The sequence below is a fragment of the Anabrus simplex genome, chromosome 1 (genome assembly GCF_040414725.1).
Source record: "Anabrus simplex isolate iqAnaSimp1 chromosome 1, ASM4041472v1, whole genome shotgun sequence".
Taxonomy (NCBI): domain Eukaryota; kingdom Metazoa; phylum Arthropoda; class Insecta; order Orthoptera; family Tettigoniidae; genus Anabrus; species Anabrus simplex.
The window spans coordinates 442,632,036-442,657,477 of record NC_090265.1 but is presented as its reverse complement, the minus strand read 5'-3'; the positions used below and the strand labels follow the sequence as shown (position 1 = coordinate 442,657,477).

Here is a 25,442-nt window from a genome sequence, read left to right as displayed (position 1 = left end):
GAACTCTAAATCGGTTATATGTTTTAAGAAAAAACTGAAGGAATATTACTCTTACAGAGATATCTTAATATTATCTGTATATAATAATATATAATAATAATATAATATACTTCTGAAAAACTATGATGCCGGTATCTAAAAAAACAGCAATGTCTTAGTTATCCAAAGATATACTTATCACTTTACAAAAAAATCATATAAGAAAATTATTGTGTAGCCTTAAGAATAGTATGTACTGTATTGTCTCTATCACGAGCCAGAAGCTAATGGGATATTTTGTCACCAATAAATTTAAAAAGAAATAAGAAAAACTTCTTGTCTCTCAGCATTTTCGAGGTAATCTAAATAGAGTACCTGAACACGAAACACAATTTCTCTTCCAGCCATTTTTATCTTACCACGACTTTAACGGGACGGGAGGGCCATGTTAAAATAATAGAGAGGTTAACGTAGCGTTAGCGTTAACGAAGGTTGTTGAAACAGCCATTCTGTTAACTAAAATCAAATCAAAATCTCTTTATTTGCAAATGAGGTGTCTACCTCGGTGGAAAATGGTACACTAAAATACATTATTGTCAAGCACTAAATATTAAATTAACAAGAGAAGAAAATTTTCCTATAATACAATATTATACAATTTACGCTAACAATTTTTTCTATTAAACACACAGCTCATCCTTAATAAATTTATATTGTTTACAAAATTCTACTTATAATATCTCCTGTACTACTTACAAATATAGTCAACTGATATACAGTATGTGGAATTACTTCAAATGATACTGTACAACTGGTACAAGATTAAAATGTACATTGCATTTATTTACTTTTTTTTCTTTACCCATTCTGGAACCTAAGTAGCATAACGACCTGCTGCGTCTTAACCAGAGCCCCTTTTGCCACCACTTTTCAGAGTTCCTGAAGGGCCTTCACAGCTACCGTAGAGGTCCCAGGGCCCTCGAAGTCCCCACTGTACTTCATCCCTACAGGCAGTCCCCTACTTTGGCTGTCCAACTCCTTAGACCAGGGGATGGAATTAATTTATTCACACACCTTTTTTATTTATATTAACCTGCACTGGTCGAATGCCCTCTAACATTTCATTTATTGTTTCTGTTGCTGTTTATCCTCTTCTTGAATATGTGTACAGATTTTGGAAAAGGATCAAGCACTACCCCTGGTAAACTGTTCCACTCCTTCACACCCTTTCTAATGAATTAAAATTTACCCCAATCGCTACTGCTAAAATTCCTTCTAATTTTATATTTGTGGTCAGTCCTGCCGATATAATTATTTTCCAACTGAAGCCTTTCACGGATATCTCCCCATGCTTCTTCTCCTGTATAGGCTCTATATAATCCCATAAGTCTAGTTTTCTCCCTTCTCTTCCTTAAAGTTTCCCACCCTAGTTACTTTAACATTTCTGATACACTACTTTTTCTCCTGAAATCCCCTGTTACAAATCTTGCTGCTTTCCTCTGCACACTATCTATTTCTTTCATTAGGTATTCTTGGTGAGGATCCCAAACACTGTTTGCATATTCCAATAATGGACGAACCATACTTAGGTAACTTTTCTCTTTTAATTCTTTGTTGCATCCTTTAAGTAGCCTCATTATGACATGTGACGATCTGTATGCTTTCCCAACAATGTCATCCACATGACCCTTCCAGTGCAAATTACTTTCAAGTCTCACACCTAAGTATTTGCACTTGCCATCTTTTGGGATAACTATCTCATCCAAAGTATATTCAAATTCAATTTTAAAACTCCTGTTTGTATAATGTTGTCACAGTTGATTTGCCTCCATTAACCTTCATATTATTCTCTTCATCAGATTGTTGGATACTCTCAAGGTCCATTTGTAATTCTGAACAGTCCTCAATGTTATTTATTTCTCTATAAACAATTATGTCATCTGCATACAATCTTATTTTTTATGTTATAATATTCCCTAAATCATTTACGTATTTTAAGAAAAGTAACGGACCGATTATACTACCCTCTGCAATTCCATTCCAAACTTTCTCTTCCTGCAATACGTTATTTCCTACTATCCCGTTAAAGCAGTTTAACGTGACGTTAAATCCTTAACGGAGTTTGATGAAACCGGCCCTCGAGTGTTCAGTCACAGTGGGGACTGAAGCACTTATTAACGTGGATGGTGACGATGACATAACGGGCACCGACAAAGGTGGTAAAAGAAGAATGGGCTAAGAATAAATAAAGTGAAAACGGTCATGATGACCTTCAGAAAGGGAGGAAGACTAGCCACAAACCAAGTAATCCAATTATAAGGGATAAACTTTCAAACAGTGAACAGCTTCAAGTATCTGGGTCTGACATATCAAACCCATGGTGATATCTTTACCATACATATAAAGGAGAAGTTAGCGTCCGCATTGGCTTGAATTAGTGAAGTGGAGAATATTAGTAAACTTTTGCTCAAAACGGCTAAGGACCTATTTAAGCTGAAAATGACAACAGTCTTGACGTATGCTTTGGAATGCATATGGGACCACTTGAAGAAGAAAGACCTGAAACTATTAGAAAGTGTCAAAGCAAGGTATTTGAAAAAGGCCATGAATCTTTTAAAATTCACCTCTTCCCGTTGTTGTATGTCCTGGCTCGTCAGGAATACTACATTAAAGAACTTCGCATGCAGTTGCACCTGCCATGTACTGAGGACTATCAACAATTATTGCACGAGCTGCAAGAGTAACGGAAAAATATATGGAACGATTTCTATGCGACCGAAACAATGATGTCGACTGACTGGATGGACTCAAACTACGAGCTGCGGCATGTAGTGACTCGCTTTGCGGTTCATAGGTTTCAGCATAGAGTATGTGGCATGAAGAAGTTCGTACTGTGGTGTAATCGACGCGGTACCTCTCTAAGAAAGTACTGTGAAAATTAATTATTCCATGCAGATTGTGTGAAATTCTATATTATTATTTTTTAAACATACAGTAAATAATAATTGGCAAGAGGACTGGAACATTTCTGCATTGCATAAAGGAAAATTCTATTATAATTTACAGCCGATCATTACCTCTAACGTTTGTATACGAAAGGTGTCTACTCTAGGCGTCATATCGTCTATATTATTCGTCTTCGTTTTAATCACGCCCTAACGCCTTGGTATAAATATAAATTTAGATTCGTCAACCTTTCCTCGTGCGTATGTGATACACCCGATGCCGATGCGAATCATCTATTATTACAATGCCCTGCGTATGATTCTGCTCATCTATTTTTGTCTTGTCTCACGAATTTCTGCCATCCCCTTCCCACTAATGTCTCCTGTTTGCTTTACAATCTCACACCTGACATAATAAATGCGATCAATAAGTATTTAATTGCTGCCCAGATTCTATTGTAAGCTACTGTCTTACTGTTATGTTCAGGGTCATATATTCCTGCTTCCACTGGTGTTTGTTTCTACGCACTTCATTTGTTTTCCTCCTGCTATTTCGAGCTTCGTGTCTCCCAGTGTTGGAAATTCGATAAGTGCCACATCAAGATTATTGGCGACTATTGTGTCTTATTCTCCTGCTTTCACTGGTGTATATTTTTGGTATTTTTTCTTTCTCTCATTTCTGTCAAGATCAGTGGTTACCTTTCTTATATGCGATATGATCTGTGCAGTTATTTTGTTGTTTGTGTTATTATGACCGTGTTCTCTCTACCTCAAGATTTGCGAAAAGAAGAAGAACTGTAGGTAATACGTATAGTTCAGTGGGTTTCCCTGACGGACGCTCTCGACATTCTGCTTGTTTTTTAAAGTGGCCTAACATATAGGTCATCAGCCCTCTCGACATTCTAGTGTGGGTGTACGGTGTGCTATTATTGCCCGACTAATTATCGATCCGATATTTTTTTCAGGACCCAATTACTTCCGTGCGTTATATTCACAACATTCTCGAAACATTTGTTGCTGATCTGACTGAAGCAAAATTGTACAGCCCTGTCATGCAGGATGGTGCGACTGCTCATACGTTGCGTAGTTGTTTGCGACGGTTGCAGGAAGTCTTCGATGATGATCGATAATCAGTAAAGGCTTATGGCCCCCTCGTTCACCTGATGTATGCACCGGATACTATGTCTGCTCGCCATTGCGGGCACTGCGCTCACTGTCACCACTTTTCTGCGCTCCTATGCCTTGGTACTCCGCGATTAAGACTTAAAATATACTCCCTCTATTGCACTTATTTCGCATCATTATACCGTATACTTAGTGTTGTTATTGTAAAATATATATATTTCCATTAAATGTACATTGATACATAATAAGACGAAACTTTGATCCATTCATGTAAGCCAATCTTAAAGGATTTCTGTCAGTTATTTTTATACTTTTTATAATAGAGTTCGTATTGAGCTTAAGCAAATTCCATTCATCACTCCAAAAAATGTAAATTTGATGCTTAGTTCTACGTTTATTATCTCATACGATAGTTGTAATTGGCAATAGCAGAATATTTCTCATTATCTTTTACATTGGTAAATTCGTTGCCTACGTTATAATACAAGGCCTGGAAATAGAGCCCGTAGAACGCTATGGAAATGGTTACACTGAAGTTCAATGCCGGGGCGCTAGGATCGCTATCTTGCCCCCTGTCTTCCAGGCTCGCGCCTTTAAACGTGTTCATTAACTGAGTTGGTTGTGAATGTATTATTCGTCTGCTGTTGAGCATTCGCAGTTCCAGTCATGGTTTATTCACGAGAAATTAAAGGTAGTGGAATTTCGTTTCACAAGTTTCCAGTGAATGTTCAATGTTCGAAACATTATACAGAGGAAGTATTACGCATGAGATACGACTTCAAGCTGATCGAAGTAGGCCTCTGTTCCTAAGTTTTGATCCGAGTTACGCCATAAGAATCCGGCGTTCCCAAAATTTGTCACTGGACTTTTTTTAAACTATGCTACCGAGACCGGCAAGCATTTGAGAGGCATCTTCAAAATCAGAAATCTTAAATTAGGAACCCAACGAGGAAAATAATTTGCCCAACCAATTTCACGAAAATGAATGTAGCAAGAGCTAAAAATATTGCATTTTACCCTGAAACAATCTCTGGTTTGTAAAGTATGGAGGTGGTTTTGGCCCGAGAGCATAAAATACAGTTTTAAATAAGCCATTTGTTTTATGGAGCATTTTATTAAATTGTTCAATGCGTATAACGTCTGCAACACCTCACATGGAACATATTCAGGAACGAGAACAAACGAGCATCTTTTAACCGGGAGAGTTGGTCGTACGGTTAGGGGCGCATGGCCGTGAGCTTGCATCCGGGAGATAGTGGGTTCGAATCCCAATGTCGGCAGCCCTGAAGGTGGTTTTCCGTGGTTTCCTATTTTGACACCAGGCAAATGCTGGGACTGTACCTTAATTAAGGCCACGGCCGCTCCCTTCCAACTCCTAGGCCTTTCCTATCCCATCGTCGCCATAATACCTATCTGTATCGGTGCGATGTAAAGTCACTAGCAAAAAAACATCTTTTAGTACTGAAGATGAACTCCTCAGTTGGTTAATTAATGATTTCCTGTCATATATTAAGAAACTTAAAATGGATTCAGAGAAAGTAGAAAAGAATCATGAGAGAAATGTATCAGGCATAGATCTTGACTACCCAGTCCACTGTGGCCTGCGTAATATACCTCATAAGTATACATTTGCATTATGCATTGATGAGGAACCTAACGAAATATGACATCGAGCTCTTCTTCAGCTCCCATTTTCACACCAGGCAAATGCTGGGGCTGTACCTTAATTAAGGCCACGGCCGCTTCCTTCCAACTCCTAGGTCTTTCCTATCCCATCGTCGCCATAAGACCTATCTGTGTCGGTGCGACGTAAAGCCCCTAGCTTCTTCAGCTACCTAAGACGCCAAGCGGAATAAAATGACATTATGGTTCGTGTGGCAAAAGAAAAAACAGACTGTAAAGGCTGTTTAGAACATATCTGTTCTCCAGCTACTCAAAGTCCAACATTGTGTCTTATTCGTTTTCAAGATCGAGGAGCCCTCAGATACCGAAAATCGTCTGTGGCACTTCTGCAGTGAACGACGGAATTTGTCACTTCCGCTACGCTGTACTTGTCCCGAAGAGAGTTACTAAAAGGTGTACCGGTACGTTTATTTTTTTCGAAAGACATGTTCAACAGTGAAATTAAGTGTGGAAAGTGTAAAGGCGACAAACCACCTCTTTTTCTACTATGAAAATTTCTGAGACCTCTGTTAGACAACATTGCTTTGAGCCACTCAAGTAGAAGAGATAAAGTTTTGAAACTTGATAAGAAGCCCCTCAGAAGGAAAGTTTTGAAACTTCAATGACATATCCAAGCCAATGTAGTACCGCTATATAAATAAAGTACTGTCAATACTCGCAAAAACATTCAGTTCTTTTTATTTAGGATATACTTTACTTATTGACAGATACGGCCATGCGAATACATGGGGGCAAGACCGCAATCCTAGCGGCTGAGTGGTGAACTAGGAAGCAACCCGTGTCCACGAGTGCATTTCAAGGCTTTGTATCATCAAATACAGTAGAGACAATACACGACACTTACGGATTTCGCCTTGCTAACATGGGAGACAATTCGACGGTGGCGCTCCTAGTGACTTGACCTGAACAAATCGCGCTAAATTCAAATATCAATGGAAATGTATATACGGAAATGGATAAATAAATTACGTCTAGAAAGAAAGTGGTATTGAGATATTAACTTTGAAGTTGCTATAGCAATTCTGGATAAATTAATGAAGAATTATTTAAAAGGCTATTATTTAAAGACTGAAATTAGACATATAAACAAGGTGTGAAATGGACTGCTGTGAAATGGCTTGATCTTTCCTTTATGCATTACTTTTTTTAGCTTTATCATATCTGCCTGAAATCTTACGGTTGGATTTGTCTTTTTCCTCATTTAAAAACATTGTATCATCACATTAAGACATTTGTCAATAAAAATATCGGCACATTCCTTACACATATGATGCAATGAATTAACATTTAATAGCTGGACAATTTTCCTCTTAACATGAAGCCTACTAACAGAAAGAAAATCTATAAAATCCCGGCTTTAATCTGAGAAGAGGGATAAAAGAAAGAAAAGTTTGAAAATGTTGTCGATAGTGATGCTTTGAGGAATATTAACGTGCAATTAGAGTAAAAATATAACATACCCTTGGCTGTATAGTCGAGGATTTTTAAAGTCGCGGGCCTGGAAATGATCTGAACAGATCTTATAATTTTTATATAAGTGTAACGCCCCTTCTTTCTTGTACACTTTATCCAAATCGCTTCTGTGACATTTCAAAACCCACAGATCACACCTACAACAACACATCGGTATTGAAGGTTAACTGCTGCACTATACAATAAAATATGCATATTATATTTTAAGCCCGTTAAAACATGGGTCGAGCAGGTCAGAAGATTATGAAGTACTATAAAAATCTCTGTCACTGGAAGAATATATATGCAAACACAATATTACTTACATGTTCTTGTCACGAGGGAACCTGAAGAACGACCGCGCATTTTTCTCTACTTCGTAATTACTGTAGCCAAACACAGCACATACCTTTCCCCTCATGTTGAGAGGAGATATCAAGGAATGATACACGCTACTATTTAATTATGTCAATTCACTGAGAACGCATAAATAACACCGAAAACTTCACACAAAAATGCACGTGCTCTTATGACAGAATCAGTACCGTTCAGGTCTATCCGCTAGAGTGAGCTCCAATAGCTGTCCCGCGATATCTCGCTCAGTGTCGTGTATTGTCTCTACTGTATTTGGTATCATAGCGTAGGCAACGGGTAAATTAGTGTTTCGGTAAAGTACATTATGATGATGTTTGACGTATTGCAATATGTAAACGTAAGTGGTAGCTCTTCGGTTTTTGGGTCTTTGGAAGTCTGAGCAATATGGCAGTCATGAAGTGTGGGGTGGTGTGTGTCACATTGCTCCTTTCCTTGACAGTTTTGGGTAAGTTTTTAGTATTTCGAATTTTCGATGTTAGCATAAAAACCTTTAGTTTACAATCTTATTTTTTTGACTGTAATAGTTGCCTGTACTTATAGTTTTTTCCTAAGGAAGCAAGTAAATTGATATTGTTTATGTGGGTTATTTGACAACCAAGAGTATTCAAGTAGGCGTTTCCTGAGTTGCCTTTATTTGGATTTCTTACTTACAGTTTCTTCGGAGCGAATGAAGAATAAGATATACGATTCCATCGACGGGGCTGCAGCATGTTTCCGGAGATTAAATGGTACCCACCAATTCGGTTGTTCATGTAAGTTTGTTGTTTTCATTTCATTGTAGATATCTTTCGGTTATGTGAGCATATTTGATAGATATTCAGAATCAATAATTGTATATTATGTTGTCTTTTATCTTCAGCTAACAGACTGGGTAATGTTGGCATCATACATATTATTGAAGATTCTGCCAATCTGACTTGGCTGTTGAATGAAGGAGAAGCTGTGCCGTACGTGGTGGTCCTACGTCCAACCAGTTTTACGAAGTAATATTGTTATTATCTTGCACTTTCTGCGGGAACTATTTATTCTGAAGTGTTAATGTTAAAATTGTCCTTTTTCTCTAAAGTTACGTTGGTGATTCTTGAATGTTACTGAATCAGTTTGGCTTATGAGGTATTTTGTAGTTTTAATACAAGTAATGAGTATTTTTAAAGATATCTCTTGCATGTATGTCCTTGCCTTATCCTTGTATTATGATATTATTCTGAGTTTCTTTCTCAAATGTTTGGGCTAATACACAAATACTATTTCTTAGCCATATTTTCTTCTGTGGCTATATGTTATGGTGATGTAGGTTAATAATTAGCCTTTTAGTTGCATATTCTGTTATTTCTTTTCTGCTGCCCAACAAGTTTGCTTGCAAGTATTGGAGTGTTCGGTATGGGGACATCCTCAGCTGTCTTGCTTGGCTTTCTTTATCAGTATTCTGTTATCATTACATTTTTCATAGCTCTTTTGGTTACTTTTGTATTCTTAAATGAGCTGGGCAGCTTGCTAATAGCAGTGGTCTCCACTTGGATGGCAGGAATGAGTAGCCGGGTGAGGAATACTACGTAAAAAATTAATATGATGAAATTTCAATTTATTCCCCTCAGGGCATTACCAATAATGTCAGACAGGTCAACTAATTGCAAAATTGAACTATTTTAGTGTTATTATCACAAAAAAAGACATAACAGAGTATTTTAAACTTCTTGTGTTCTACTGCTTGTTAATAATCATGTAACATTGGGTCTTACCACTCGTTTGCTGTGGAGTGCCATATGGGTTTGTGACGTCCTGCGGATTGAAGTGCTCACATGGGATTTTACGCTAATCAAACATCGCTCGTGCACGACACTACATGATAGTCAAGATAAACATTTAAACTTCGATGTAATTGATGCAATTACGCTGACAATAATGAAGATTTATCATTTAAATTAACAGGTTTACAGTATTTATATTTTAATTTGGAACGTCTAATGATTCAGATATGTATTAATATTATGTAACTAGTATATATGTAGGTTAGCCGGACGGTGTGTAAAAACGGCAGGGCAGTGCGCCCATTAAAATGTTCTTGGGAGTACACCGTAATAAGAAGGATGGATGGATGAGAATTGAATACTGGTAATAGAACTGGAATTTTGAGAAATATGTTCTGGAAAACAAGGAGAGAGAAATATGAAGAGGTACAGAAGGATACAGAAAGGATTAGGCTGAATATAGATTACGGTATAGCCGGCCCTGCGGTGTAGGGGTAGTGTGCCTGTCTCTTACCTTGAGGCCCCGGGTTCTATTCCCGGCCAGGTCAGGGATTTTTACGTGGATCTGAGGGCTGGTTCAAGGTCCACTCTGCTTACGTAATTACAATTGAGGAGCCATCTGACGGTGAGATGGCGGCCCCGGTCTAGGAAGCCAAAATTAACGGCCGAGAGGATCCGTCGTGCTGACCATATGACACTTCATAATCTGCAGACCTTCAGGCTGAGCAGCGGTCGCTTGGTAGGCCATGGCCCTTCGGGGCTGTTGCGCCATGGGTTTGGTTTGGTTTAGGTAAATAATCGGAATGAATGAATGAATAGTCCCAGACCAAGCAATGGAATAAGTCCACCAGGTGCTCATGATCATTAAGGTGTCACATCTTTGTGGTCTGACACCATGGTTAGCAAGTTGGAGTCCTGTTAGTGTAAAGAAAAATTTCACTATTAGTAAGTTATGTCGGGCAGCAGGGTAGGAGATTTGGTGGTATACAATTCCTAATCAGTAGATTGTTTGGTTGCAAACCTCTTTGTAGTGCTCATATGATCAATATTTGCTTCCTTGAGACAAGACTTTCACACGCGCAGAACAACTGTCGTTTGTTTACTTCTCGCGGCCTTCTCGGGAAGGATGTTGTCATGTGGTGCATATGCTGCCAACCTCTCTACTTAGGAACTAATGGGTTATGCTTGAGGAACTAATTGGTGGTGGTGATTATTGTTACACCATTGGTCTGGACTGATCCTTGCCGTGCGTACAGTTAGGATAGGACCTGGACAAGACCAGATATATAGGGACAAGCAAAGGGGGTCTGGGTACGTAAACCCGGAGGCCTCTACTTTCCTTTGGACACACTTTTTTTTTTTTTTTACATGTTACATTTACTTGTGCTTTTATTGTGCTGGGGTTGGTAACGGAATACGTCTATCATAATTGATGGGAATGAGATCACATGGCACTTTACGTTGGCCAATAGGAATGCATGTAGCTACTTCAGCAATGAAAATGGCGTGTAATGCTCTTAATTGGGTTATGAAAGTAAATGTACTTCTGAGGGCGGGATGGCGGGTTCTTAGGCATCGCACTGAACACGTCTCTCCTCTGAGATACATTCCTAGTACGATTTCATTAATTTCCACTTACATCGTTAGAAAAATCTTGTCTCGAAGGGTCAGTTTTTGCCCTCATATGGAATGAGGGCAAATTACTCTGTTGATGGTAATTTGTCTGTCAGATGGAGATGTTAAACCTTGGGCAGACCCCCTTAGTGTTATTTAACAGGAGTAGGCTATGTTCCGATACTGGGGTTTCACCTTCTTTCTACTAGAGCATCATCATCTCACAGCACACTGTACAGGGTGCGGAAAAACTTTGTATCGTAAATGAAAGGAGTTTTAGTGGGGACAAATACAAGAAATGTCAACATAGAATCCATAGGACTGCAATGATTAGTTTCAGTGATGCACACTCGTAAAGTTTTAAAAATGCCTGCCAACCTCCCAGGCACTCAAATTTAAATGTGCCACACAGTTTCCTTTTTGTTCACATTTTAGCTGCAGACAATGAAAATGGACAAACGTACAGTACTGCAGAGCAGATGTTCGAAATATCTCCCTCCAATTTGAGGCACAGTTCACATTGATGCAACATTGATTCACGTATTCTGTGGAAATTTTCTGGTGGTTCTCAGACACAATGTGCAGCCTCAAGGATCCGGGTGACTACCGGACCAATGAAGACAAAAGGAAGATCGTGCAGATAGCACATCAGGAAACATATTGTGGCTTGTTTACGCTTGAATGCCAGGAAGGTAGGCAGCCAAAACTGATCAGTGCAGTCTATGGTTCCTATGTTCACAATACTTATTTTGTATCCATGAACGCTCCTTTCATTTACTATGAAATTCATTTTTTCTGCACCCTGTATACAGTGCACACACTGGACACAGAAACCCATACACTTGCATTTTAATCTTCACCTCTGAGGCAAGTAATAACTAACACCTTGACCAGAGATGGTACATGCAAGTAAGTGAAGATTACAAACCATTCTACATCATGGCCAACAGAGTCCAAGTGCCTGGGCATTACAACACTTTCGCAAACCATCCAATTAAAAATGTAAAGAAAGATTGGCCATGAGAAACTTTTTTTCCAGGGCTGCCTCTAAGAGGTCATCTTTCTGCTGTGTAAAAGGTTTTCTTCTGATAGACGATTTTTGGGTAATATAACATGCAGTGTAAATGTCAGTTTCCAGTAGGATAAATTATCAAGCACCGGGCGAGTTGGCCGTGCGGTTAGGTGCGTGCGGCTGTAAGCTTGCATCCGGGAGATAGTGCGTTCGAATCCCACTGTCAGCAGCCCTGAAGATGGTTTTCCATGGTTTCCCATTTTCACACCAGGCAAATGCTGGGGCTGTACCTTAAGGCCACGGCTGCTTTCTTCCAACTCCTAGGTCTTTCCTATCCCATCTTCGCCATAAGACTTATCTATGTCGGTACGATGTAAAGCCGCCAGCAAAAAAAAAAAAGAAAAGTAATTTATCAAGCACTTCTTTGGTCAGATAAAACTTACACAAGGTGCTAGCTGTAGGTGCTGTTCTGTGCTCCAGACATTGTAGGCTAGCTCATTTTGTAGCAAAAAACAACAACAAGGCATTGTGATAGTGATCAATATTAATAATATTATAAAGTTATTTGCTTTGTCCGACTCGTTGGCTGAATGGTCAGCGTATTGGCCTTCGGTTCAGAGGGTCCCGGGTTCGATTCCCGGCCGGGTCGTCTATTTTAATCACTTCTGATTAATTCTTCTGGCTTGGGGACTGGGTGTGTGTGTTGGACCCAACACTCTCCTCTTCATATTCAGACAACATACCACACCACCAACCACCACAGAAACACTCAATAGTGATTACATCCCTCCATATAGGGCTGGTGTCAGGAAGGGCATCTGGCTGTAAAACGGGGCCAAATTCACATGTGCGATGCAGTTTGCACCCGCGACCCCATGGGTGTGGGAAAAGCGGTAGGAAAAAAGAAAAGAAAATAATGTTATTTGCTTTATGTCCCACTAACTACTTTTACAGTTTTTGGAGATGCTGATTTGCCGGAATTTAGTCCCGCAGAAGTTCATTTGCCTGTCAGTAAATCTCTCGACACGAGGCTGACATATTTGAACATCTTCAAATTCCACCGAACTGAACCAGGATTGAACCTGCCAATTTGGGGTCAGAAGGCCAGTGCGTCAACCGTCTGAGCCACTCAGATGTGATCAGTATTATTCAACACATTTTATGTTTGCAAGTTGTAATCGATGATGATTTCCTTGATACCATAAGTTGACATAAGTTTACAGCTGTAAAAGATTGTGTAGTTCCAGGATGTATATTATACTACTACTACTACTACTACTACTACTAAGAACAATTATTATTGCTTTGTGCATAGAAATCGTAAATTAGTATAATATTCATATTCCATATAGTTTTGTTTGTTCATGAGAAGATATACTTATATCAGTATGGAAAATCAGTTCTTAATTTGTAGCAAAATAAGAAAGGAAGCTCTTAACCCTCTTGGAGCCAGGAGTCGATCTGGCCGGCCGCTCACCATCAGCTGGAAGAGGCCAGAGCTCCGCCTCCACTCTACTACTGTAAAGTCCCAGGCCATTTTTAGTGCAAATACATGTATTTTAAAATTTGCGTATATCTACCGGTGTATGGCAAGTACCAGCAAGAAATTTTTTGCATATCGACTACATAGAATAAACAGCTGATTTAGAGTGATATAAAGAATAAAAAATGATTAGTTGTTGATAATGTTTATTTTTAGGAAGAGAAAAATATTTTAACAATTACTCAATATCTACTTTGGAAAAAATCATTTACAATACAAAAGAATACGTAATGATATATAATGTATTTCTAAATATAATTCTATAAAATAATTGCTTTGAACGAGAGTAATAAAAGCATAAAAAATAAAAATTCAAACACATGTCACTAGTATATACAAGACAATTTTACTCACTGATAAAATTTGAGTATATTGTAACAGTAAAAGTTTATTATGTTGGCTAGCTGAACACGAGAATCGACACAGGGGTGTCCGGTCTCTATCTGATTTGTTACAGAGGAGAGGGAAGTAAAATAAGTATAATGGAATGTTGTTAATTTTACTCAAAAGTTTATTTGTAAAATAAAATCAGAATTCAATATCACCTCAGCGCAGTAGTTATAATGATTATTTCTCCTGGGATTGAGCTGGTCCTGGTACACTGCGGGATCGCGATGTTCATTCGTAGTGGCACCATCTTCCGAGAAGGTCTCGAATATCTCAAATTTCTAGAAGGTGTTGAATATCTAGAAGTTCCAGATAATCTAGGAGCACTCGTAGTATTGGGTGAAACACTGCACTAGGATTCGAAATGGACTCGTAAAGTGTTTGATCTGCACAAATAAAGTTATCGTTAATGGCAATTTTAAACAGATCACAAGTGGCGATAAACTGTCCTCACAATTTGACACCGAATAATTGTGATGTAATATCACTGAACTTGACGTACAGACATTGCTACTGGATTGAGTTAAGTAATAAATTAAATTGAACTCATAATTAAACTTGTGATGTATCAGCCACGGAAAATAAATAAGTCAATTTATCAAAGTTAAATATGAGAACTTTGGCTAAATAATGACGTAGAAAATAAAATATTCCACTTTCAAACTTTACACAGTTTAAGTTCGAATTAATTCTTGAAATAAAATGAAACCAAAGAATTTGTTCTTTGAATTTAGGCCCATTCACAATTAAATAAAGAAAACACTGTCCTTTCTAGAAAGTCCTGGGTTCAACACATGTCCTATCTGGGTAATTAAGAAATGTTACCTGCACCAGTTTACTTCACCACAGTTCTAAGGCTATGTTCTATCAATAATCTGGTCACTTGGAAAATAAATCCTAAGTTCGATAGCACTGTTAAATTAAACTACTTGTGTCAGTAGCTTGTAACATAAACGTATAGTTTGATGACATATTTTAACACCTTGGTAGAGTAATCGTGCATTTGAAGTTTTACTACCACCAAATTCAATTGCCTATACAGTTTGAAATACTGAATTACGTTTCGCTATTAGCACACTTTTATCACTTGTTAGGGTTAAACACATAATTATGTACTGTTTTGATGTTTCGCCGGGCTGAGTGGCTCAGACGGTTAAGGCGCTGGCCTTCTGACCCCAACTTGGCAGGTTCGATCCTGGCTCAGTCCGGTGGTATTTGAAGGTGCTCAAATACGACAGCCCCGTGTCAGTAGATTTACTGGCACGTTAAAGAACTCCTGCGGGACTAAATTCCGGCACCTAGGCGTCTTGAAGACCTTAAAAAGTAGTTAGTGGGACGTAAAACAAATGCCATTATTATTATTGTTTTGACGTTTCACTAACGACAAAGTTTTATCACTTTTAGCATTCAATGTTAAATCACTTTGTAAAGTTTAAACACTGTCATTCAAATCCTATCATCTCTTGTAAATCAAACATCAAATTACGTTTAAGTACTTGGTAGCGTAGTATCGTACTAGTGAGGAAATGTAAGTTTGGATCACACTGTTCCTGTAAATAGTTAAACACCTTATCCCTTTCAGACGTGAAAGAAAACTGCCGGTGTGAATTTTCGTTTGTACATCTAAAACTGACTGACTAAAATGTTCTTAAATACATATATTTTTAGTTTATTCTACAAAATAAATATTAACATCTGAAAAAAGGCACACACACAATTGTGCGTGTCGGGACTTAATTCACTACTTACAAAAAAGAAAAATTACCTCAGTGCATGTGAATATACATATGTACATGATCAAATGTTCTGTTTTACAGCGGGGAATAATTTAAAACAATTAAATCTTCGTTCAAACGCAAGTAAACATTACATTTTCTACACTGAGGACGAGTTTTGCTTTTACTGCCCTTTTGGCAGCAGCAACTTGTCGTCAGACCTGAAAGAAAACTGGACGTGTGAATTTTTGTTTTTACGTCAAAAACTTACTAAAATGCTCTCAAATACATATTTTTACAGTTTATTTTACTAAATAACAACTATTGGCTGAAAAACAGAACCTACACAATTGTGCATGTCAGGACTTCATTCACTACTTACAAAAAATAAAAAATAAATATAATTCAACTCAATACATGTGAATATACACATGTACATGATCAAATGTTCTATTTTACAGTGTGGAACGATTTTAAACAATTAAAATCTTGTACATTACATTTCTCACTTAGAGTATGAGTTCTGCTTTCGCAGACCTTTTTGTGGCAGCACCCAGCACTCCTGCATGCATTGCCTGTAAGGAAACCTAGCCCGCACATATGTGCGTAGCAACATTCAAATCCTCATGGTATTAATGTACGATGTTGTAAGTTCACAATTTACATTTGCTACACAATGTACACACTTCATTGATTATATTCTGATATTCAGTAAAGCTTCTTGATTAATATGAATGCAATAAATTAATACTTACTTTAGGCATTACTGCTTCCCGCCATCTTGCTAATGAACTGTATATTTAAACTCTTCTTCTTGCCCCCTGGTGGTAAAGCACTAAATAAAAACAGCTGAAGTACATACTACGTGTCCCATACAAGCACTGCAGTCCACTCTAGCACCAAGAAAAAGTCAAATAAGCTCAGACACAAAATACGAATCCGCACAATTGTGCGTACACGGTCTGAAAGGGTTAACTGTTCATGTCTCAACTCATACGCAACTTCTACTATTACCACATGCTAATGGCACTGTAATTCTTCTAAGTCTTGTAGATGAGTTGTAGAATCAGAGTTCAATAGTACGTGGACTTGAACTTTCATCGGAGATTCGAACTGGCGATTTACATCATGGCAGCAGAATGACCAACAGCCGACCAACTGGCCTCGACTGTGGCACAAAGTAGATTGAGTTGCCTTTTTATACAGGATCCCCAAGAAATTGTGACTGTTTTATGTCTTCTAATATCTCCCTTAATTCTTAACATATTTCTTTCAAACTTGGGATTCATAATCATAGAAAATCGGGCTACAAAATGACATAGTTATTTTCCTCATACCTTAATCCACTCAAAGGATATCAATGATGGAAAGAATCGAACATTCTATCGGCTGACGCAACATGGCCTTGACCGCGTTCCACAGTTCGTGACGTCACAACTCCTCGTCGCTCTCAGCTGGCATGCTTGCAGGCTGCTGGATGAGCTCGCTCGGCGGGCAACATAACTTCACACATTGGGGACTCTAACTTAGAACGGTATTCCTTTTATATTTTCCCCTCTCTCCATGAAAAAGAAAATCCGATCAGGGTTTTCTTTTCTTCTCTAGGGTTCCGGATGATAGTATTTCTTTAAATTAGCTGTGTTGTAAATTCCTTCCAAGTTTCCATTTAATTTGCTTACTTGATAAGCTCCATTGTCGAACCGACGACCTTCGATGTTAGGCCCCTTAAAACAACAAGCCAGCTCCATTGTCTAAGACTTCTGTAATCCTGTAAGGTCCTATGTAAAGGGGACAGAATTTAGCATATACACAGAGTTCTGGATGTGATAGAGCGGATTTCCTGATTAACACTATATCATTCACTCGAAGTGGTTGCCGAAAAGCTCTGTTTCTCATCCTCCTCTCTCGGATCCGGGCTGCATGTTTAACTTGTTTCCTCTATGGTGTGAGTATCCCTGACATTCAAATGGTATTGAAAATTCTCAATCACACCAGGCTTGTCATTGAAGACGTCTGAGTATTCTTCAAACAATGTCTGAGTCGCCTCTGCCATCTGAGAGCTGAACTCTGGGCTTTTAGTTACACTGCTAGAAAATACAAAGTCAGTACTACCCAAGTCAAATTCTTCTTCATTGATGGGCGCTTCCTGGCCCTCAACTGGTCCCTCTTCATCGGGTCTGCCCTCTTCATCGATAGGCGGAGCATCGCTCTTATTGCTTCGGAATTAACTATAGGGGCATCCAGACCCTGGCACTTCATATCTTCACTATTTAACAGCTGTAACTCTACAGAGTTAGCATTGAAAAACTTTAAGGTATTGGCAGGATAGTCAATAACACCATCATACTTGACCAGAAAATCAGACCCCATAACAATGTTAAACTTAATTTGTGTGATCACTAAGAATACATATTCAAAGTAGACACCTTCAGTTTTAATTGTCAAGAATGCCTGTGTCTTACACTTGATGAATTTGTCAGGAACAATCCCCTTAACTTTTAAGTTGGGCGACTGGCATTAAGAGTACCTCTTCTGTCTTCTTTAATTCATCAATCTGTCGGAGACTAATGAAGCTTGAGCTCCGGAATCGACTAAGGCAGATATAATGAGATGGCCTAGCGTAACATTAATGACTGAGGGACTACGTTGTATCCTAGGGTTGACAATAGTAGGATCTACGTACAACAGTTCACTATCATCTACGTGCCAATAGTTAATGTTTGTGGTGCAAAAGACTACTTGTTCACATTGGTTTTCAGGCAGTCTTATTGCTGGGAAAATGAAGGTTATTTTATCGCGCCCTTTGATTCAAGATTTGGCTTGGACGTCTCATTCTGTCTACCAGTATTTTCTTGATATTCCAGTGAAGCGGCGTCTGGTAATCCTTTGTCCTGGATGTATTCACGTGTGTCCCTCCATCTTCTTTCAATTTCAGCCCTTTGAGTACCTCAGTCTTGGTCAGCTGATTCAGTGGGCTTCTTCCATTTCTGATAAAGCTCATAGGGTGTCCTACCCTCATATGGGCGTCTTCGAAATCTACGGAAGGAAGAGGGTGGATCTCTCCTCTGTTCCACTTCCACGCAAAGTTCGGGATTCGATATCGGCTGTGGCTTTATTTCCACATGATTGTGACATCCTTCGGTTTGTTAGTCTTATTGGGATTCTGCATGTGAGCAGTGTCCAATCTTCTAAGAACATCGTCAAGCTGCTCTAAATCTTGAACGTTAGCTGCTACGAGAATCTCTTGAACGTGTGCAGGAAATTGAAGTGTCACTACTGAATTAATTCACGTTCGGGAGGAGGTGGATCAAAAAAACTGCATCTTTAATTGAGAGAGTAAAATATCGGAATAACGTGAGGAATTAATTTTTGTATTGTACTTTCTTGAATATAATTGCAGCTTAATTAAGTGTTGAATTTCCGATTTCCAAAACCTTTTCAGTAGTGCTTCTTTAAAGTCATCGTAAGTCTTAATATTTAATTTGAACGCTGAGTACCATGTTAGCGCTCTTCCTTCTAAAAATCGGGAAGCTATTCTTAACTTACAATCAGATCTAACTTGACACTCTAAAAAATCTTCGTCAAGATTAAGGAAAAATTCCTTCGCAGTATACTCTTCTTTCCCAGAGAACTTTGCAGGTTTGTAATCCGACATCCGTATAACTTCAGAAATGTTAGAAGTGCTTCTGCTAGTACCTAGAATGTTTGGCACTGTTACGACCTTTTCAAATTGAGAATGTTGTTGAGTGTCTCAATTTTACTTTGGAGATCTATTTTAATGGTTCTGACCTGACCACTAATTGAAGTTTCTACATTCTTAACTTCTTTTTCGAGGTCCTTTGTGACTTCGGCAACATCGCGACTTATGCAGGTGATCTGTGTGTGTGCGTTATTCAGTTGAGATTTAACATGTTTGTCAGTCTCTTCTTGTTTGGTTTTTAACAAGTCTACTTCACTAGTTAGCTTGTGAATACCACTCTTAAAAAATCACAAATAGTATCATATATTGACGCTATCTTTGCTTGTGCTTGCAAAAGATGTGCATGCAATATGTGGAATTTTGCTTTTAAATCCCTACTTGATCAATTAATTGTTGTGAGATAGGAAAAGCAGTCTTTAAATCTGCAACTTCTTGTTTTTTAATGTCCTCTTTTACTGCGTCTAAATCGCGAGTAAGGTGTTCATTAATCTGGGAAAATTGAGAATTAATTTTAGCATTGGTCCCAGAAAATCTTTTGGCGAGTCTGCGCTCAAGATTCCTATTTACGTCAGAGAACTGGCTATCTATATTTTCTGTCATCTAAGTCATACGAGTTTCAAGATGCGTAATGGACTCGTTGATACGTGCATTCATGTCATCTCTTAGCACTTCTAAATTAACGCCGAGTTGATTAGTAGCTCGTTAATGCGAGCACCTAGGCAGGCTTCCAAATTGGTGTTAGATTCCGTAATTCTTTCATTCAAGCTAATGTTTAGAGCTCAGTGCCTGCTAATATGTTTTCCATTTTGACAATATTATATTTGACCAAAATATAATAAACAAGTAATAATCAAGCACTTATAAAACTTGCAAATATCACCATTAATGTTCAGTGATAGACAGTTTGTAAAAATAATCACTTAGACACTGGCAAATGTTTCGCATACAATATCAAAGATCAACTGTATCAACTTGGAAAAAAAAATAAAAAAAAAAATTGTAGTTCGTTGTTCTTAAATTACCACGTATTACTTCTGAATGTCCGACTCGTTGGCTGAACGATCAGCGTACTAGCCTTCGGTTCAGAGGGTCCCGGGTTTGATTCCCGGCCGGGTCGTGGATTTTAACCTTAATTGATTAATTCCAATGGCACAGGGGCTGGGTGTATGTGTTGTCTTCATCATTATTTCATCCTTATTACGACGCGCAGGTCGCCTACGGAAGTCAAAGGGAAAGACCTGCACTTGGCGAGCCGAACCCATCTTGGGATATCCCGGCACTAAAAGCCATACGACATTTCATTTCATTACTTCTGAATAAATTCAATTAAGTTCAAAAAATACATCTGTTGATTTGAGATTACTCTGATTAAACAGCACATGATCAATGTTGATATTTCTATCACTGCACTTTACTAAAGTTAATACGATCTGAAAATTAATATTTCTGTACTTCAGTTAAAAAATGTTTATAAGATCTATTTGTACGGTTATTATATTTATTCAGATCAAGTACTGGAAGTCTGAGCTTCATCTACTGTAAGTGTCTATTATGCTGATTCAAATTGATTTGATACTTATGCACCTTAGTGTGTTATTCAGATCGACTCTTATACTTTTGAAGCGTTATTTATACTTATGTGGCCTAGTATGCTATTCAGATCGGGCCTCTGTACATCTGGGGCGCCATTTATACTTATTTTTCCCTCTCTGTAACAGTAAAAGTTTATTATGTTGGCTAGCTGAACACGAGACTCGGCACAGGGGTGTCCGGTCTCTATCTGATTTGTTACAGAGGAGAGGGAAGTAAAATAAGTAAAATGGAATATTTTTAATTTCCTCAAAAGTTTATTCATAAAGTAAAATCAGAATTCAACATCACCTCAGCACAGTAGTTACAATGAGTATTTCTCCTGGGATTGAGCTGGTCCTGGTACACTGCGGGATCGCAACGTTCATTCATAGTGGTACCATCTTCCGAGAAGGTCTCTAATATCTCAAATTTCTAGAAGGTCTTGAATATCTAGAAGTTCTAGATTATCTAGGAGCACTCGTAGTATTGGGTGTAACACTGCACTAGGATTCGAAATTTACTCGTAAAGTGTTTTATCTGCACAAACAAAGTTAATGGCGATTTTAAACAGATCACAAGTGGTGATAAACTGTCCTCACAATTTGATGACACCAAATAATTGTGATGTAATATCACTGAGCTTGATGTACACAGACATTAGTACTGGATTGAGTTAAGTAATAAATTAAATTGAACTCATAATTAAACGTGTGATGTATCAGCCACGGAAAATAAATAAGTCACTTTATCGAAGTTAAATATGAGAACTTTGGCTGAATAATGACATAGAAAGTAAAATATTCCACTATCAAACTTTACAACACAATAAGAATAATCGTCATATACATTATGCAAATACTCATCATTACTTGGTGATTGCCAGATTGATGTAAACTCAGAGATCCCCTGACAGGCTCCATGGCTGACTAGTCAGTGTCTTTACCTGTCAGTCCTCAGGGCCCCAAGCTTGATTCCTGGCTGAGTCAAGGGATTTTAATCTCAAGCAGTTAATTTCCCTTGGTTCAGGGACAGGGTGTTTGTGCCATCCTCAACATATCTGCAACTAACACACGACACTATCCTCCACCGCACTAATACAGAGTTTTCCATACACAGCAGATGCCATCCACCAATAGCCATACAATATTAATTTAACCCTGTTGGAGCTAGGCGGTAGTGCGAGTGTTGTAATTGCCAAAGCCGATCAGAGAGATGAGTTATTTATAAGGTTCAACCTATTCAATACTAATTACGTGTTGTATAGATATTATTCACAACATTTATTTAACATGCGACTGGTTTCAACATTTAAATGTCATCATCAGCCATAAAACAAATCACAGACAAATGAGCAAGGACATATTAATTAAAACAGGTGTAGTTACACATTGAAATATGTACACTAAAAGTCTTTATACTTCCTTCAGCAGAAGTCCTATCTGGATAATTAAGAAATGTTAACTGCACCAGTTTATTTAACCACAGTTCTAAGGCTGTGCTCTATCAAGAATCTGGTCACTTGGAAAATAAATCCTAAGTTCGATAGCACTCTTAAATTCAACTACTTGTGTCAGTAGCTTGTAACATAAACGTATAGTTTGACGAAATATTCCAACACCTTGCTGGAGTAATTGTGCTCTTTGACGTTTTACTACCACAAAATCCAATCACCTGTACAGTTTGAAATACTGAATTATGTTTCGCTATTAGCACACTTTCATCACTTGTTAGGGTTAAATACAAAATTATGTACAGTTTTGACGTTTCACTAACGACAAAGTTTTATCACTTATAGCATTCATTGTTAAATCACTTTGTAAAGTCTAAACACTGTCATTCAAATCCTATCATCTCTTGTAATTTAAACATCAAATTACATTTAAGTACGTGGTAGGGTAGTATCGTACTAGTGAGGAAATATAAGTTTGGATCACACTGTTCCTGTAAATAGTTAAACACCTTAGCTGTTCACGTCTCAACTCACACGCAACTTCTATTACCACACGCTAATGGTACTGTAATTCTTCTAAGTCTTGTAGATGAGTTGTAGAATCAGAGTTCAATAGTACGTAGACTTGAACTTTCATCGGAGAGTCGAACTGGTGACTTACATCACGGCAGCAGAATGACCAACAGCTGACCGACCGGCCTCAACTGTGGCACAAAGTAGATTGAGTTGACAGGCGAAATGCCTGCCTTTTTATACAGGATCCCCGAGAAATTGTGACTGTTTTATGTTTTCTAATATCTCCCTAATTCTTAACATATTTCTTTCAAACTTGGAGTCATAATCATAAAAAATCGGGCTACACGACGACGTAGTTCATTTCCTCGTACCTTAATCCACTCAAAAGATATCAACGATGGAAAGAATCAAACATTCTATCAGCTGACGCAACATGGCCTTGACCACGTTCTACAGTTTGTGACATCACAACTCCTCGTCGCTCTCAGCTGGCATGCTTGCAGGCTGCTGGATGAGCTCGCTCGGCGGGCAACCTAACTTCACACATTGGGGACTCTAACTTAGAACAGTATTCCTGGTATAATATGTATCGATGTATGGCAAATACTGACAAGAAATTTTCTATGTGCGTCTACATTGTGTGAAAATAATTCTGAATTATTACAATTTAAAAAAAGTTGATATTGTAGTTTTTGTTTTCAGAAAAACCCATTTCTCCTTTTCGGTTCCAGTATCTATTTGAAAAAAAGAACATTCTACAATACAACAGAATATACGTAATTAAAAAATCTATGGCGCTAAAGCCCTGATGGGCTTTTTCCTACCAAGCGACCACTGCTCAGTTCGAAGGCCTGCAATTTACGAGGTGATGCATGGTCAGTGTGACGAATCCTCTTGGTCTTTATACTTGGTTTTCTAGACCAGGGTCGCCCTCTCACTCTCAGATATCTCCTCAGTTGCAATCACTTAGGCTAATTAGGTTGAGTGGACCTCGAACCAACCTTCAGGCCCAGGTAAAATTTGTTGACCTGGCCGGGAATCGAACTCATGGCCTCGGGTGAGAGGCAGACACGCTACACTTGGTCTGTGGGGACCGGCATTTATGTAATGATAGGGGACTTTATGTCTATAAGGTTTAGAAGAGAGAAAGTAAAACATTGATTGAAGTATGATATGGGCAGAGAATCAGACAGAGGGGCATGTTTAGGTCCGGGAAGTTCCATGAAGGGGATAGGAGGTCGAGGAATGTTGTCAGGTTCTTTGGAAGAAGTTTCCACAAAATGTTTCATCATCACTAGTTTCATCTACCACCATATTCACAGTAGCTTTAGTGCTGTCACAAACGCCTCTTCTTTTGCTGCGGTGATCCCTGGGGCATGTCCAGTATAATTTCGTCACTATATGCTCTGAACTAAATTCGCTATCACTATCTGATTAACCATCCGCATTAAATTCACATTGTTCCAAAAACTCCATTAATTTATAGTCATCAATACCTGCTGAAAAAATGTCACGTGAACCACTTGCCATTTTGCTGTCACAAATCCACTCACTGCAAGGAGCAATGTCCTACTGACCAGTCAGCGGTATTTCTAAACACAGGAAACGACTCTTATGAAAGCTAGAACACCCTCTTAGACCTGCCAAAGTGAGGTCATTCACACAATAACTTGTAGCTCCTTTACTATAGGTTGTCACGGAAGTATGCACATCACTATAGGTTGCCACAAAATTATGTATATCACAGAATTTTAAGCCGGCTGATGTAATTGGCTCTGGCAACTTACGACTGGATTTTTAAACGCCGACCTGATTGGCTTTTCAGAGATATGAGTTTCATTGTTGTTTCCGTATTGAACTGAGATCACAGAGATGAGTTATTTATAAGGTTCAACCTATTCAATAGTAATTACGTGTTGTATAGATGTTATTCACAACATTTATTTAACATGGGACTGGTTTCGACTTTTAAATGTCATCAGCCATAAAACAAATCACAGACAAATGAGCAAGGATATATAAAGACTTTTAGTGTACATATTTGAATGTGTAACTCTACCTGTTTTAATTAATATGTCCTCGCAGTGGTGGAATGCTTGTAGTCGACACTGAGGCGTGTGATTAAAGTGAATTTTAAGATAAAAGTGATCTATGAAATGTTACTGAGTATCTGAAATTGCTGAAGGTGGCAAATTCTCCCAGTAGTATTAAAAGTGAGTGCCCAATGTTATTGACTGCTTGTATGTACATACCATTGTGAGTTATACAGTCAAAGTTAAGCAGATACATTTCACAAAATTCCCCAATATTCCCACTATTTTACCATATTATTTTGTGTGCCCGGCTGAGTGGCTCAGACGGTTAAGGCGCTGGCCTTCTAACCCCAACTTGGCAGGTTCGATCCTGGCTCAGTCCGGTGGTATTTGAAGGTGCTCAAATACGACAGCCCCGTGTCGGTAGATTTACTGGCACGTAAAAGAACTCCTGCGGGACTAAATTCCGGCACCTCGGCGTCTCCGAAGACCTTAAGAAGTAGTTAGTGGGACGTAAAGCAAATAACATTATTATTATTATTATTATTATTATTATTATTATTATTATTATTATTATTATATTATTTTGTGTC

The 25,442-nt window shown here is 38.3% G+C and overlaps 1 protein-coding gene across 1 annotated transcript in view; it reads left to right on the top strand.

Moving 5' to 3' along the window:
- The first annotated feature begins 7,950 nt into the window (after window positions 1–7,950).
- Nct (Nicastrin) overlaps window positions 7,951–25,442 on the top strand; it is a 178,792-nt gene continuing 161,300 nt past the window's right edge. Inside the window, exons 1-3 of the mRNA XM_067135186.2 lie at window positions 7,951–8,004; window positions 8,213–8,311; window positions 8,419–8,542. Of these exons, the coding sequence (XP_066991287.1) occupies window positions 7,953–8,004; window positions 8,213–8,311; window positions 8,419–8,542 (275 nt within the window). The 5' untranslated portion in view covers window positions 7,951–7,952. The remainder of the gene's footprint in view (window positions 8,005–8,212; window positions 8,312–8,418; window positions 8,543–25,442) is intronic.